Here is a 17,189-nt window from a genome sequence, read left to right as displayed (position 1 = left end):
CATGGCTATAAATATGTAGTACAATTTAAAGTTTTGGATTATTGCTCTGCACTGAGCACTGGGGATGAGCAATTGAAGTTAGGCGAAGTTTTGGTTATTGGCTTCAACTGAACATATGTTAGGCGCGAGCGTCATCTGGCATCGCGTAAAAGCAGGTGTTAATTATCAAAACATAAAAGACAAAGTCAGTGGTGAATAATCAAAATATAATGGAAGTATTGGAAGATAATCAAAATGTTGGGCCTTAAAAGGAGTCCAAGAAAATAACATAGCACTGCTTTTCACCAACTCTATTCCAAAACATGAAAATCTATCCAAATCCTAGATTTCATTGGTTTCCGTTCCGAAGCATTCTTTCATATTTATTTTCTTCTGGTAATAAGTTCTATCTTTACCAACTGTAATCTGATATTATAATATTACTGTTGTTTTTATGCATTTTCGTTACTCGGGGCATTTTTTGTTTCTCAATTGTTTGGTATGCTTTGATTGAAAGTTGTACATTAGTTGTTGTCTTAACATTTAGAAACACATGTGACATGTCAGTGAATACAGTTTTTTTTTTCTCGAATGAAGGATTATAAAGTGGTTGGTGTTTTATTACCAATTCAAATTATTGTTTAGGAATTTTAAGTTTTAGAGGTACCATTTAATTGATTTTCAAGCAAAGTTTAAAAAAAGTTAGTTTTAGAAGAACATAAGTAATGATGTTGGTGTATTTGTTTGTAGTTTTTCTTTTGGTGAATCCTGATTTAGTGTTTTTTTAGTTTAACAGACCGAAAAATGGCTGCCCATTCTTCGAACCTGTCGAGAATTGGCCTTGCAGGACTTGCAGTAATGGGGCAAAATCTAGCACTTAACATTGCTGAGAAAGGATTCCCTATATCTGTTTACAATAGAACTACTTCCAAAGTTGACGAGACTGTTAAACGTGCGAAAAGAGAAGGAAATCTACCGTTATTCGGGTTCCATGATCCTGAATCCTTTGTTAATTCAATACAAAAGCCTAGAGTTATAATCATGCTCGTTAAGGCTGGCGCCCCTGTCGACCAAACAATCAATACTTTATCGGTTTACTTGGAAAAGGGTGATTGTATAATTGATGGTGGTAATGAGTGGTATGAGAATACTGAGAGGAGGGAGAAAGCTATGGCTGAATTGGGTCTACTTTATTTAGGAATGGGAGTTTCTGGTGGCGAAGAGGGTGCTCGACATGGGCCATCTTTGATGCCTGGAGGGTCCTTTGAGGCCTATAAGAACATCGAAGACATTGTACTGAAGGTGGCTGCTCAAGTTCTTGATAGTGGTCCATGTGTTACTTACATTGGCAAGGGGGGTTCGGGCAACTTTGTTAAAATGGTGCACAATGGGATCGAATATGGTGATATGCAACTTATTGCTGAGGCTTATGATGTATTGAAATCAGTTGGGAAGCTATCTAATGAAGAATTACATCATGTCTTCTCGGAATGGAACAAGGGAGAGCTTCTGAGTTTCTTGATTGAGATAACGGCAGATATTTATGGAATCAAGGATGACAAGGGGGATGGATATTTGGTCGACAAGGTTTTGGATAAAACTGGTATGAAGGGTACTGGTAAATGGACTGTGCAGCAAGCTGCTGATCTTTCAGTTGCAGCTCCAACAATAGCTTCATCGTTGGATGCAAGGTTCCTCAGTGGGTTGAAAGAAGAGAGAGTTGAAGCTGCTAAGATCTTCAAAGCCGGTGGCTTGGGTGATATTTTAACCGACCAAGTTGTTAATAAAGAGAGATTGATTGACGACGTGAGACAAGCTCTTTATGGATCAAAGATCTGTAGCTATGCACAAGGGATGAATTTGATTCGTGCAAAGAGCATTGAGAAAGGATGGGACTTGAAGTTGGGGGAATTAGCAAGGATATGGAAGGGAGGTTGCATCATCCGTGCTGTCTTCCTGGACCGCATCAAGCAGGCCTATGACAGGAACCCGGATCTTGCGAACCTTCTTGTGGATCCAGAATTTGCAAAGGAGATGATCGAACGTCAGTCTGCATGGCGTCGAGTAGTCTGTCTTGCTATCAACTTGGGTATCAGCACTCCAGGGATGTCTGCTAGTCTTGCATATTTTGATACTTACCGGAGGGCTAGGCTTCCGGCTAATTTGGTCCAAGCTCAAAGAGATTACTTTGGAGCGCACACTTATGAGAGGACCGATATACGGGGAGCATTCCATACCAAATGGTTCAAGATTGCTAAAGGTTCAAAGATTTAGCCATTCTGTCGTTTCTTTTTACTTTAGTAAAAAAATGCCCTGGACGCAAATAATGAACTGAAAACATTTGGTCAAACTTATGTCTCACAGGTGCGTGGAATCATCACTCCCTACTAAGTGCCATATCTGATGATTTTTTCTCTGTTTTGTTTTGCTGTCTGTTGATTGTGTCTCTATCTTCTCTATGATACCTTATCCCTGTTTTATGTAAATACATGATTGAAATTATTTACCAACACTTTTGATCGTATGGTCTTTGAGTTAGTCCATTACGAACCAATGTACATTTTAATAAAAGCCGAAGTGATAATTCTTTTCTGATTGACCCTTAAACACATTCAGGTCCAAGCAAATAAATAATGATATTTCACTTTACCGAGCAAAAAAAAAACATATTCAGGTCCAAAGCTGTTTCACCACACATAATATTTTGTTCTAATAGTGACAAGTGGCATCCATTTTCCACAGATTTGAATTTTCACAGGTAAAGGGTCCGGTGACCGTAGTTGTGCCTGTATAGAGGAATGTGGAAAACTAGGTCAATACATAAACCATACGACTTTGGGTAGGCTGTAAGCAGCATTTGAGTTTAGAAAGGAGGGGTGGGGGGGTGCTTGAGTACATGCAACACATGAGCAATTGGAGTTTTACATGCTGGTAACTGATATGGCTTATAAGTCTTTTTGAATGGGTGCTGTTGAACCACTACCTACGTCATTGGTTATTATGTGTTGGTGCAACCCCTTGGAACTTATGGTAGTTGGTACTTGGTACTCGGTAGCTGCTTAGAAGAGAGAGGAAGAAGAAGTCGTGGTTATCATCTCGTGTAGAGTTCCACAAAATGCTTAGTTTCCTATCTACTCGTGTCAACTGAGGGAGTCCCAGTTAACTGTCACATGGATATCTTTGAAGGCCAGTCATTAGGAAGTATCATTTTAATCTAATCAATGCTTTACAGTTTGTTAATTTGGCAGAAACTGTATGGCATAAATCAAATGAAGGACTGATAACAATAGAAGACACGAGAGTTTGTGATCTCGGAGGTCTTGCCTTGGTGATTAAGTGATTATCCTGGGTAACCAGACCCCATGACAGGGTAAAAAAGAAAAGAAAGTGTATGTCTAGTAGCCTTGTCTGATGTGTTTGCATTGGTTATCTAGAGACCCCTTGAAAGCCATACCTCCTAAAGTGACCATCAACTGGTCTATCTGTAGTCCATCGAATAATAAGGTAAACCATAAAAATATTCAATCTTGCTGGGGCTTCTTCTCTTCCAAAAAGAAATTCCAATAACAGAAATTAACAAGCAACACGTTAACCACCTCGTTAACCTAGATTGATCACCTGAGGTAGTGTTGCCTATTAGAAACCTAAGTAACATTGACGTTGGTGACTATCGTGTATCTGACACGGCGAAATGCCAAAAAATTCAGGTATATAACCATTATAAGATTATAACCTTCAATTTGTCTGTGTGTTGTATCCATTATGTATCTGACATGATTTTTTTTTTAATATGGAGTCTTGATGTTTAAGTGTATTTATGTGTCTGCTTCCAATCACAAAATAGACTTTTCTGTCGTGTCATAATGACAATTTAGATACGGATAATAAATAAATAAATAATTTCACACACTGATAATAATAATAATAATAATAATCACACATATTCCTTATGAAAGTAAATGTCAGAAAGACAGTGCTTGCTCTATTTTTTCAACAAAAACTATTAGATTGTTTTATTTTATTTTTCTTTAGTTTTCCGGTATGAAAGTTTTAAGTTTAAATCCACTGAATTGGAAATGGAATGATTTTATAATAATTATTATGGTATACGGTATACCACATCTCCGCGTTTTTATGAGGTATATGGCGTTTCCAGCCCTAATCTTCTCTATGCTTACCTACTTTTCTATTTGACTCTACACCTCCACTCTTTGATCTGGGTTTTTCTCTGTGGTTGTGAAGTTGTGATGGTACCCAGTACTTCATGATGATTCTAGCATTATTTGCAACCAGCCCAAACCAACTCATTCTATTGACATTTTTGCACATGCATATGTACTGTCTTTGTGTATAAAAACAGAAACATGCATAGACATTTTTGGATGCATACATGCATGTGCTAGCTGGTCTGACCATTGGATTTTGTGATTTAACAGCCATTTTTGATCTACTGAACATTGTCATGGAATCTCTATTTTGCAAATCTAACGAAACATAAATTCTAACTATGGCCATCTTACACAGACAAAGCTAGACATTGCTCTATTTGCTTTTCCTGTTGTTTTTTCTTACCTTGGTTCCACTCTGAATAGGACGAGCAACTTTACTTGCAATAAGGACACCTTTGTAATCATCACCATCGTCTTCATCTTTTGTTCTTCTTAGCTCATGTGTTTTCTTCTCCTTCTGTTTGTAAGATTTCTTGTATGAATGATACTTGCTAGTGCTTTCTTGTTCATCATGCTTAAAATGTACACCCTCCCCATTCCCGTATACATTTTCAAGTTGACTTGGACCAGAAGATGCATCAGAAGCCAAAGAATCATCACTATCATCATGACGCTTGTAGTTTCCATTGCCATCATGATCAACATCAACACTTTTGTGATCACTGTGATCATTATGATGACGTGAAGAAGAAAGAATATAGGAGGTCCACCCAGATTCACTACTGCTGCACTTTTCTGTGCTTCCAAAGAGTTGGGAAGACTCCATTTACTGTAGAAATAGGAAGAGAGGGAAAGAAAACTGAAGAGAAAAACCCACCAACAAAGATAGAAAACTGGAGTTCTTGAGTTGGGAAAAGATCTATATCTAATCACCAGACATCCTAATCACCTGGGAAGCCAAGCCATGCCAACCCAACCCACGCATGTCTTTACAGCTCTGACCCGTTATCAACCAAAAAGCAGCTTTGCACACAGGTCAGAAAGAGAGACCTATCTCAATCACCATTTTGAAAGATACGTAAAACCCACATAACTGATGGCCAGAAGAAGTTTCATCACCACCTGGAAATCCTAACACCAATAAATTCTCTGGCTATTAAATAAGAAGCAAGAGAGGTTTTGTGCAAAAACAGCAGCCTTTCACAAAAAGAATAGAAAACCCATTCTTAAATTTGAACAAGAAGGTCTGCTCATTTCCTTATTGCATTTGACACCTGAATATGCTATCACCTTTACTTCTCTGCCTTTGTCATAAATTAAAAGCAACTTTTAAATACAGAAAACAGATGAACCCACTCACGACTCACAAGCTGGAGGGAATATAAGACAAGCATGTTCATAAATAGGAGCAGAATAAGCCTTCTACCATACCTATTTATCTTTTACACCATTAATTTTCTGACTTGTCATCAACATAGAAGCAGAGTCATTTTATGAAAAATCCAGAGAACCCAACTGGGTTTTGGGGTTTATATCTAGCTGGACGAGATGAGGTTGTCATATAGGCCTTTTTCTCTCATTTTGTCATGTTCTCCACCTCTGTACTGTTTTCTGTTTTCCTCATAAAGCAGGCCTATGTCTTTTGTGTCCTTGGGTTTATAACAGTTCCAAGTAAATTGAAAAGAGACGTGTTTGTTACTTTGTTGTATAGTTTGTTGCTTGTTTAGTTAATCCTCCTTGGTTCTGACTCGACACTGGATATTTTGAGAGAGGATTAGTCTCAGACTCTCCGTTGATTAGTCTTATCACGATGTTTACTTATCAATAATATCACAATAAGTGTGGTGTTGATTATAATTGCACTCATTATAAGAACAATCACTATAATGTTAGTTGTTATATTTTGTTTGATTCATATTTGTTATGATCTGGACTTCATATTCCAAATTTTTGGTCGGTCAGTGTTGCTCTTTACTTGCGTTTTTGTCTCTTCACAGTGTAGTACATTATTGATTATAATTAAATGAAGGAGAAGAAGAGTTGAAGAGTATGTCGTCTGATTAAAACTGAGGTGTGCTTGAAAGCATGGATTTTGCTGTTCCCCACTTCAAAATTTTCCTGGACTTATTATCTGCTAAGAGTAGACTAGTGTGGACCTTGTATTATTCTTGCTGCCTGTCCTTTTGGGATTTATAGCTTTTGCTGGTCTAATCTGGGCTCTAGCTTAAGATATATTTTGGAAGTTTTTTCATATTAGGACAATTTTTTAAGGTCTATCAAGGACTTGATCATATTTTTCCTGTTATGGGTATTTGTCTTTCTTAATTGGAATCTCCTGCTACAGGTGCTGCTCTCGTTTGTAATTCTCAATCGGTCAATCCTATATAATTTAAGAGTTTCTTGTCATTAAGTAGCCATAATGTTAGTTTATATTTGAATTGACAGCTTGAATGAGTAAAATCCATTTATCATAAAAAAATTTATATAAAAAACCAAGGAAGCGAAATCTAAAAAAGTTTTGGTAGAGTATGACTCTCATCCTACGTGGTAGGGACTAGGGAGTGTGACCGATGAGATATATTTTTTTGCTAAATTACATTGACACGGATAGGTGTGTTCATATCCGATACAGATACAATGTTTGTGACAGTGTGACACAATGAAATATAAAGATTGAGTTAATCTGATATGTGTCCGACACAAACGTGTAGATATGTATCCGACACAACTTTTTATTCAAAATATAGCATGTCCAGTAACACAGATGTTTTTATAAGATGAATAATTTTTTTTTATAGAGAATTATCAGCTCATCAAATTCTGATCTTTTATTTGACTAGCTTATTGTCTGAGTCTGCTTGTGCTGTTGTGCATATACTTACAAGGTTTTATACGTGTGGCTGAGAATATGGTGCGTAGTTTGTTAAGAAAAATAATTGTGATAGATATGTTCATGGTGCATTGGTGGGGTTTGTTGGCAACTCGGCATAAACAGAAGTGATGGTGTATCTTTTGAAAAATGATTAGATTCTTTTTCCCTCTAAAATGGTAGTTGGAATAGAAAACAGAAAAGCTAAATGGAGAACATGGGCATATATTTGGGCCTACACGATTTAATGTAATGACCTCCAAATGTGGTTCAGTTTGGAGAGGAAGTATGATTTGTAGTTTTGTAGACCGTGTCCTGTACTAGGCCCCAGAAAGGCCAATACATCACTAAGGCAATACGTACTACATATGTGTAATCAGGTGCATCAATTGATTTAAGCCGGTATTTGTTCCTAAAATAGGTTAGTTTAGATGGTAACTTCTCTCTGATACACTCTGATCATTTATTGATAATTTACAGCATTTACAATGGTTCTGGATGATTGATGTCTTGTTCGCAGTGCAAACAGTTTCAGTTTCAGACTTTCGGTCAACTTCTATGTAAGTAAAATGTACTGGTGTCTTCAATAAGCCCGACTACGTCTATGGCTGGGAGCAAATGTAAGAGCCTAGTCCTATGACTTACATTGAGATGCATATAACAATCTGACCTCATGCAAAATTCAAAAAAATTCGTCGTTCGAATTCATAGATGAGCTACCACAAGATGACGTGCTTCTCCACCCACTATAGATGTCAGCAGTTATCTACAAAGACGGTCCAATCTGATATTATTGTTCAGCCTGTGCATCACAATCATTCCTTCACAAAGTAATGCGTATAGAAGACAACTGTAATATGAGCTTCACTAGATCATGATACTTCAGTCACTGTTGCTTTGATTTTGAGCGATAGTGTTAGCATAATATAACCGCTATCCCATTTAGTTTAATTACTCCCTTTATTCGATTATCTGGACAAATGACTAGCATTTAGATTCCCTGAGAAACGAACTTGTTAGATACAATTAGTTTGTGCCTCAGTAATTCTCCAAGACTGACAGAAATAAACGCTAATACTGTGCCCGTCATAACCATCCAAAACTCTCTATCACCACAGCACCAATGCTTTAACCATCGTGACTAGGAACCAAATCTTCCTTCCACTGAAGTTCATCTCATTTTCGTGCCTCCAATGTCAATAGAAAGTTCAATCTAATTAATCAAAGATAATGGCACACATCAGCTTTTGTTAGTGTAATGGTCTTATGTTCTTGTTGGGCTAAGACTCTGAAAAGCAGATTGTTGACTCGGAATTTAGCTTAATTTAACTGATTTGTTTAGCAAGCTCAAATGCCTCGTTTTCACTTATCTTGATATCTATACTGTTTGCAACGCATCAATCATAGACCTTTTCAATGTGAAAATTGTACGTTTGGAAGATATTATACGCTTTTTAACATGGCAAGTTCTTGCATATGAACTGATTGCATGTTTAGAGGTGGACTAAGCTGAGAGGTGGCAGCAAATGATCAACAAGCTGCGAGTTATGGCTGTCTCTGGATTGTGCTGAATTCCAGATGCGTACTGTAAGCCCACTTCGCAACACTTTATCAATCATCAATAATTTTCTGCATACACAAAATTTAATTTAATGTTTATTTATCGTAGTGAATACAACTCTAATCAATCACATTTGCTTCCATTTGGGGAGAAATATTCTGTATCAGAGTCAGTGATATCTCCAGCTCTCGTTAAATTATTAATAGGTCTGATGCTCAAACTTGAATCAGCATCTTAATAGTCCACAAGCCTGAAAGGGTTGGGTGGCTTCTTTGCCTAAAGAATCTTGATCAATTGTGGCTCCTACTAGTTGATACTAGGATCATCAAATGTCTACCGCCTTTTTAAGTAGACTCCCCTGTAGATCGCCTCCGTCAGTCTACTTAATAAGTAAAAATCATCTGTCAAAATATGAAGGCCCAAAGATCAACTAGACTTTGCTGTTCTCCATTTTATATATAAACAATACAGAAGAGCTACAAGTATATAAATAAACTGTTCATCCATTTACATGTAAAGTTTTACATAATATCCTCACAAAGAACGGTTCTTTCTATAGGCAGATTCACACACAAAAATTAGGAAAATCAAAATGCAGGATTTTTTTCTGTTTTTGTTTTTTGACAAGAGGCTATGTTTTTTTTATTATATATATAGGGGCTGGCTACTCGCCATATTTTTTTATTTTTATTTTTATTTTTCTGTTCAATCCTTGTAGCTTCTCCACTTTTACTGAATTGAACACCACGCGTTCGGATTTTCATCACTAAATATCTGGGGAGTGTATTCATAACTATGTATCTGGGGACGGTATTCATAAGGGTAGTAAAAGTAGTAGTCACTGTTCTTGGGTTCTGCTCTCCCCTTGGTTCTCTCTTCTTCTTCCACCTGCTTTGCATCTTTAGGTATTGTCTCTTTTTCTGTATTATCTCCCTGTCCTCCTTTGTCTTTCTCAGCCCTCTTCTCGATCATCTTTTCCTTGGCATTATCTTCTTCTTCTTTCTTATCTGACCTTGTTTCAGCAATTATTCCTTCCAGTTCTTTACCCTTCTTTTCATCTCTCCACCTTGGTTCTGTTTCTATGATACCCTTATCTTCTTTTCTCTTCTCCAATTCCCTTTTCGCGCTACCGTTTTCTTCTTCCATATCTTGTTTTGTTTTTGCAGTACTGAACTCTTCTATTTTCTCTTCACATTTCTTCTCTGCTTGTGTTTTCACATTGACCATTTTTTCTTCTTTCTTCTCGTCTTCATCCGAGTTTATAATATCCATTGCCTCTTTCGTCGTTTCTTCCTTTCTCTTCTCTCTTTTCGTTTTCACAACACCATTTTCTTCTTGTTTATTTATCTGTTCTGTTTTCAGCATAGCCTTCTCTTTTTCTGTTTCCTCTGATTCAGTTTTCACAATCTCCGCACGTTTGCTGGTTTTCTTGTAAACATATTCTACGAGTTTAAGTGGACTGAGTGCTACGCCTTTCACAGTTACTTGGGAGCTGTTTAGATGAGCATCTGCAGAATAAACTCCTGAAATTTTAAAAGAAGAAAACAAATTACATTTGGTCGTAAGATATCAAGATAAAAAAAGGAATGATAATTGATAAAGAAACTTGATGAATTTGGTCGTAAGCCACCTTCCACTCTTTTTAGATGTTTCAAAATCTTTTGAGCACAAGCTTCACAGTGCATGTAGACCTTTAACACCACAGTAATCAACTGATGAGATATTGAAAAATAGATATATGTTAGCAAGAAATGCTAAAAGAAACATGGTATTATTTGATCGAAATCAGAAATGTTTGAACCTTTTCCTTCTGCTCTTCAGGTTTGACGCTGTCCAGCTTATCCTCTTCAGTCTTGTTCTCAACTTCAACCGTAGGTTCAAGGGACGAATGTACAGTCTCAACTTGTCTGTGACATGAGTGCACCAAAATAAATCATAAAAAAACAAATGCAAATAAGCAGGGCACTATATAATGCCACATCAAACTCTTTTTTCCGAACTGACTGTTTCATGTGACTCAACATTTTTATAAATTATATGCAAATGTGAGACAGGAGTTTGAATATGCTTCTGAATCAAATGATCCGGAAATTTTTCTTCAAATAATCAACATATTATATAACCTTAAGTTAGACAGTATGCCTCGTCAAACATATAAGAACAAGGTTCTATACGCATATATCCACCACTAAATCTGTCAAAAAATAATATATGTATATAGGAAAAGAAGTATAACAACGCTAGTGATCATACCGTTCATCAAGGCCAGGAGAGACTTTTGAAGAAACCCGTGAATAAGACAACAACTTCATAGGAGCTAGTAGACCAGTTCTGGGCGAACCATATCTAGTGATGCTTGTGCTGGAAGAGACCAGGGACGGCATAGTCTCAGTGCTTGCTAAAGTCACTGACGAGCCTACACCTGAAGAGATCAGATGTGCAAATGGATTGGGAGGCGACCTGACTTGTATTTCCCCCTCAAGAATCTTCACCACTGTGCTCATAGAAGGCCTCTCTTGAGGCAAGTACTGGGCACACCATAGTGCGACCAAAGCCAATATCTTTGCATTTTCTCTATCCTTCTCCCCAATGCAACAGTTTTCCATAATTTCATCAAGCTGTCCTTTCTCATACTTATCCCAAACTTGTCTCGGAAACCAAATTTTTCCTTCGCCTAAACTGTTATTAAAATTTCTCCTCCTCCCTAGAACTTCAAACAGCATCATGCCAAAACTGTAAATGTCACATTTGTAAGACACAGGCAATGGCATCCACACCTCTGGGGCTGCATAACCAGGGGTTCCTCTAAATCCAGTCAAGGTGACATGGCTCAAATCTCTGTTACAAAGCTTAGCCATTCCAAAATCCGTAACCTTAGGACAAAGATTTGAGTCGAGAAGCACATTCCCAGCTTTTATGTCATAGTGAATTATTAAACTTATGGCAATTCTCGTGCAAATACGAGAGCCCCTTTGCTGTATCAATTGCAATACCATACAACTGCTCCCACTCCACATTAAGGCGGTTCTCATATAAAATCTTGTCCAAAGATCCATTCTCCATATACTCATAGATAAGTGCTTTCATCTCAGCATCAAAGCAAAACCCATAGAGTCTAACTAAGTTTCGATGGTAAGTTCTGCCCATTGTGCTCACTTCAGCCATGAATTGGTTTTTCAAGACATCTGGCACATTGTCTTTCAGTACCTTAACAGCTATTTGCACACCGTTAGGAAACTGACCCTTGTAGACTTCTCCGTAGGCACCAGAACCTACTCGACTAGACAAATTTGATGTAAAGCTCCTAATCTTCCTATGTGAAAATCGCAATGGTCTCTCCTTTTCCATTTCACTTAAGAACTTTTCAATTGATTCTGAGCCGTCATTCCCATGCAGCATAGTCCCTTGTGGGACAGCAGCTGAGCCAACTCTGTGTGCCAAAACATTGCAATTGCCTTCCTTCTTCAACTCTTTCACAGCTTTTAGACCTTCAATCACTTTCTTGTTAAGCTTGACTCTTGCCTTTATATTATTTGGATAACAACCTCTTTGTATTTCATTTAACTCTTTTCGTACTTCATTCTCCTCGTGTACTTTTCCTTGTACGTTTTCCAGCCACCGGTTCATTCGTGGTTCGCCTCTTCTTGCAACTTCGTCCCTTAAATGTTTCAAAACTCCAATCTCAGCTGAAAAAACATCAAAATTTTCTTCTAGTCTACCAGGATTCTCCATGACCTCTGGTCCAACAAAGAAGAATATGGAAGACAGACTGATACAGATTGATGACTTAACCACACTATGCCTGAAAGGGGAAAAGATAAGGAAAATTAAACTGAGGGGGTACACGGTGAATTCAAAAAAGAATTTTTTTGGTAAATTCAAATAAATAAAAGACCGAACAGAAAGCAGATTAAAAAAAATCTGTTTATCTTTCATTTTTCTTGATCAGATCAAGCCTCCATAAAGATTTTTTTTCACTTCAAAAAGCATATGGATTATATAATTCAAAGTCAACAATTGAGTCAATCTGATATTGGTGGTAGCCTGGTAGACACTACTGCACTATGCAAGAGGAAGTAGGGAGTGTAACATCCTACACTTATTTGGGTCCGAAACAGAGTTCATGAAATAACAAAAACATCTCACTTCCTGCATTAGTTTAACTTTGTGAAAAGCATGGATGTAACAACAAACAAGGCCACAACTATGAGTACCTCTGCAACAGTGGACAACTTAGATCTTCGACGATATGAATGTGAGTATGTCACACCAGTTTCTTGACGAGTTTCCTGTCATGTTAAACTGACATAATGAGATGGGATAACTAAAGATGAAGGGTAAACTAACAACTGTCCAAAAAATTCCCAATGGTTTAAAGCTTTTACCTGGAATGACTAGATCACTCGGCTTTCACCGAAGTTCAAGATATGGTCTGCTCCCATATCTTTGTTCCTGACTAGTGCGAAACAAAAAGGACAATTAGTTTGACATCTTGTGATAATTTATATACAACTAAACTTCCATAATAGCGTACACTTACCAGATAACCAGAGTGAAGTATGGTTGTTTTACCCTATAACTCAAGTTCGTTATGTTTACACACTTTAATGGTTTCTTTTCTTTCCTTTATATGAGTTGGATTGGTAGAGAGCTTAGTACGTGAACCTTCCTAGCATTTTCCTATTAAGTCAATACAAGTATGCAAACCGTGTTAGGCATCGGTTTTTTTAAGTCTTAAAACCCATCGTTAGCATGGTTTCTTTGGATTCTAATTGTAAATTGTAATTATCTATAGGAGAGACTCATATATTTATTTTTTAAAAACAAAATGAGAGATAATTATATTATTTAAGTGACATTAAGGAGATTCTTTTAAATTATATATCAATAATAAAATAGGGTTTTAAGTCTTAAAACCCGTTCCTCGAGATCAATAGTTAGTATGTTTTTTTAGATTCTAATCGTAAATTGTAATTATATATGAGAGACTCATCTATTTATTTTTTTTTAAATAAAATGGGAAATAATTATGCTATTTAAGTGATATTAGAGAGGTTCTTTTAAATTATCAATAATAAAATAGGACTTGTTTTAATTTCAATGTGGAAAATGGGAATAATTATTTAATTTAAATGGCATTAGAGAGGTGTTTCTAAATTATTAATAAAAAATAGACCTTGTTCAAATTATATTAATAAAAGTGGGGTTTATTCTAAATTTAGGTATTGAAACCCGTCCCTCGAGATCAATAGTTAGCATAGTTTCTTTGGATTCTAATCGTAAATTGTAATTATATAAGAGAGACTCATCTATTTTTTAAAAAAACAAAATGAGAGATAATTATGTTATTTAAGTAACATTAGAGAGGTTCTTTTAAATTATTAATAATAAAATAGGGATTTAAGTCTTGAAATCCGTCCCTCGAGATCGATAGTTATTATGGTTTTTTTGGATTCTAATAGTAAATTGTAATTATATAAAAGAGACTCATCTATTTATTTTTTTAAAACAAAATGGGGATAATTATGTTATTTAAGTGACATTAAAGAGGTTCTTTTAAATTATCAATAATAAAATAGGAATTGTTTTAATTTCAATGTGGGAAATAGAGATAATTATTTAATTTAAGTGACATTAGAGAGGTGTTTCTAAATTAATAAAAAAATGGACCTTGTTAAAATTATAGTGGGATTTATTCTAAATTTAGTGAGGGAAGTTCTTCTAAATTAAGTAAATAAAGAAATTTTAAATTGTCGATATTGGGAAGGGTATTCCAGAATACCCGGCTATCATATACTCCAACTACTCTTACTCAATTTACAAAGCTAGAAAGGGAATTTGGTGGGGTTCAAATGTTTTTTACTATAAGGATTGAAAGAGAAAGTTCATGCCCATATGACCTACGCCGACTCAATCAAGAAGACTGTAGGATCACCTACACTCGAGTGCTGGCTTGAAAAATTGAACCAACGTGCGTAGTCCAATGCTTAGACCGATGGCAGAAGGAAGTCGAATTTCATCCCGATGCCCCTGCAATGAGGATCTCGGGTACTCGATAAAATACTGTTAAAGCAGCTAACTCAGTTCTTTGTAGTTTGTACTCTGTACAATACACAACGAGGAGTGTTGCAATCTAATTCCCTGGTGCAGGCGATAACGTTTCATGGTGTAATAGTAAACGAATGGTCTCGAAAATCGTATGGACTGAGTGAGTACACGATGCGTCTTTTTTGAAAATTCGTGGTATTCACGTTTTGGATATTTTGAAGGTGATTGAAGAAAGGGTGATGATGACAGAATTAAAAGTTTCAAACTAGTCTGACTGTATGAGATTTGTGTCCAATACATTCAACTCGTGTAATGTGTCACATAGGCTAAATACAATGAGTTCCACATTATTCAACTCACACTGAAAGTGCTACATGCATCCGTAATCGAAGATTTACTACTTAGAAAACAAAACGGTTTACGTACATTGTGTATCCTTGCACAGAGCAGGTACATATATTCGTTCTATTACTTGTACCTTCTCTAAAAGTCATCAGTGGTGTTTCACTTCGCCCTTTGCAATCACGGCGTGCGTAATACCCCATGACGCAGATGCTGTAGTCACTTTGGGCTACTTTTTAATCTGCAACTTGCACGATTGAAGGAAAGAGAGTGTGCTGAAAAGTCAAGAAGAGAACAGAATTGAAGATGAACATAATGCATGGTGGTAAGTGGTCGGTGGTTAATCTGTGTACGCCTCTAGACCGGAACAAAATACTTGGTCATTCAAGTATTCAACAAGACTTCTTCGCTAAGGCTGGGTGCAATGGCCCCCTATCCCTTCAAAAGTGGAGGGTGTGGCGGTGGTTTTTGTCCCTCATCTCGAAATTACTCTCTATATATAGAGAGTAATATTGAGGATAGAGAGTCTGAAACCGCTTGACTTGAATGGAAGTGGTTTGTAAAAACCCAAGCCGCTTGTACTTTTGAAGTGGCGTGGAATCTGAAATCAATTTCAAACCGCCATTTGAACCTGGAGTGGTTTGCAAAGTGTCCCCACGTAATTATGAGAACAAATAATTACTAGGTTACCCCCGCTATTTCTATTTTATTACGGATTGGTTGAGGAAGAAAGTGGTTCTGTTTAAAAGAGGACGTAGGGGCAGTTTCATCTTTTCGAAATTTGGGTTTTCATTCTCGCTACCGGTCAAAGTGGCGTCGGCGTGGTTTTTTTTTTTTTTTCAAACCGCGCTAGTTCAACTGGCGTAGGATGGTTCAAACCATTGCTTCGCCAACTCCACTCTCTATCCGTATATCACTGTGCTTTTGAGGGATAGAGATGAAGAGTAGCACACCATTGGACTCAGCCTAAGAAATGTCTAACTGCCCATCTAAACGGTATAAAAAATCTAGGGTGTGACCGTGTGAGGAACAGAGTGATTTTTTGCTCCCAGTTATATTGCTTCAAAGCCTCCAAGCGGACTCTAGAGCCAACCACCTGTCAGTAAAATAAGAAAGCCAGACAGCCAAAAACCATTGAAAATCTTGACTTCCTATTTTATTCCTATAAAATATAAAATGAAAAAGAGAGAAATTGCGGCGATGGGATTCTCGCCTCCTTATTTTTTTTCCAGAGGAAACAACATTGTTCACTGTTTTGAGTAAACACTACAAATTTTAATTTAGTAAAAAATATATATGATGTCAATATCACAATTACCAAACTGAATCATGGTTTGACTTTAGTTGTGAATGAGCAGAACTTGATGAATACAAGGTAGAGCCAAACTAACTTCGATGGCGGAATCACGTACTCAGGTGGAGAAGATGAAGAGAAATTCTATTTTTATTTTGATATAAGGTAAGAGACAAATTAGGAAGTTGGAAATAAAGTCGGTTACTGCTAGGCTGGGTTTCTAGTTATGATGGACAGGTGGTTGGCTCTAGAGTCCCCTTGGAGAGCAATATCGCTGGGAGCAAAAAATCACTCTGAGGAACAGTAGATTCTGTTTCTGTCACGGTGGCAATTCTGCAAATAACATCAATTACGGTGACAGTATAAGTCTTTTATTTTTTTATTTTTTCAACTTCATGGGATCCACTTCACTCAACAATCTTTTTTTTCCGATAAACATCACTCATATATTATGTAATTATAAAACCATAGGTACCAGATTCCGTTCCAAGATACACTTTGGAAGATTACTCATGTTCAGTTGATGGTGAACCCATCGTGCCAACTCATGAGCATCCCCATTCGACTCCCTACGTACCCAATTAAAACTATTAGAATTGAAAGACAACAAAAGATTGTTTACTGAAGCTCTCAAGCTTTCCAAGGCCCATAAATATGTGTGGCCAGACAAAGCTCTGATCACCTCTGACCAATCCCTTTCAAATCTGACTTCTTTCCACCTAGATGAGATGGCCAAAATCACAGCAACCTCTGCCGCTACCATTTTTGCAAATAGCATCAATTACGGTGACAATTTTGGTAGTTTGCAGTTTTTTTAAATTCTAATTTTTTTGGACATTTGTCAAATATTGGTGGGCTTTTGAGAAAATAGAGAAACGTGTTTGGACACGTGCGTGGAGGCACAATCGTAAATAACATCTATTACGC

General features: G+C 36.9%; 2 protein-coding genes and 1 long non-coding RNA gene across 4 annotated transcripts; 1 reads left to right on the top strand and 2 right to left on the bottom strand.

Annotated features, from left to right (window-relative positions):
* Positions 1 to 202: 202 nt before the first annotated feature.
* LOC147521728 (6-phosphogluconate dehydrogenase, decarboxylating 2) lies at positions 203 to 2,395 on the top strand. 2 transcript variants are annotated; one of them, XM_086584582.1, is made up of 2 exons: positions 203 to 375; positions 768 to 2,395. In XM_086584582.1, exon 2 carries the CDS (start codon positions 784 to 786, stop codon positions 2,251 to 2,253), a length of 1,470 nt encoding a protein of 489 aa, XP_086440708.1. In that variant the 5' UTR covers positions 203 to 375; positions 768 to 783; the 3' UTR covers positions 2,254 to 2,395. The 2 variants fall into 2 exon arrangements, with proteins under 2 accessions (XP_086440708.1, XP_086440652.1); XM_086584526.1 differs by having other exon boundaries at positions 225 to 375; positions 776 to 2,395.
* A 2,004-nt stretch (positions 2,396 to 4,399) lies between these two features.
* Positions 4,400 to 6,478, bottom strand: LOC147521727 (uncharacterized). The gene is made up of 2 exons (XR_015209256.1): positions 5,580 to 6,478; positions 4,400 to 5,270 (listed from the first exon to the last, which is right to left on the bottom strand). It is a non-coding gene; the product is annotated as an uncharacterized LOC147521727 (long non-coding RNA).
* A 2,526-nt stretch (positions 6,479 to 9,004) lies between these two features.
* On the bottom strand, positions 9,005 to 13,206 carry LOC147521726 (uncharacterized). The gene is given in 8 exon segments (XM_086584297.1): positions 9,005 to 10,101; positions 10,209 to 10,290; positions 10,380 to 10,485; positions 10,832 to 11,514; positions 11,516 to 12,380; positions 12,793 to 12,867; positions 12,964 to 13,034; positions 13,119 to 13,206. Coding segments are annotated over 5 exon segments (2,460 nt in total). The 5' UTR covers positions 12,311 to 12,380; positions 12,793 to 12,867; positions 12,964 to 13,034; positions 13,119 to 13,206; the 3' UTR covers positions 9,005 to 9,307.
* Positions 13,207 to 17,189: the final 3,983 nt, after the last annotated feature.

This window comes from Coptis chinensis, chromosome 1 (assembly GCF_015680905.1).
Source record: "Coptis chinensis isolate HL-2020 chromosome 1, ASM1568090v1, whole genome shotgun sequence".
NCBI classification, from domain to species: domain Eukaryota; kingdom Viridiplantae; phylum Streptophyta; class Magnoliopsida; order Ranunculales; family Ranunculaceae; genus Coptis; species Coptis chinensis.
The sequence above is the reverse complement of the archived record's forward strand: the minus strand, read 5'-3'. Positions and strand labels throughout refer to the sequence as shown.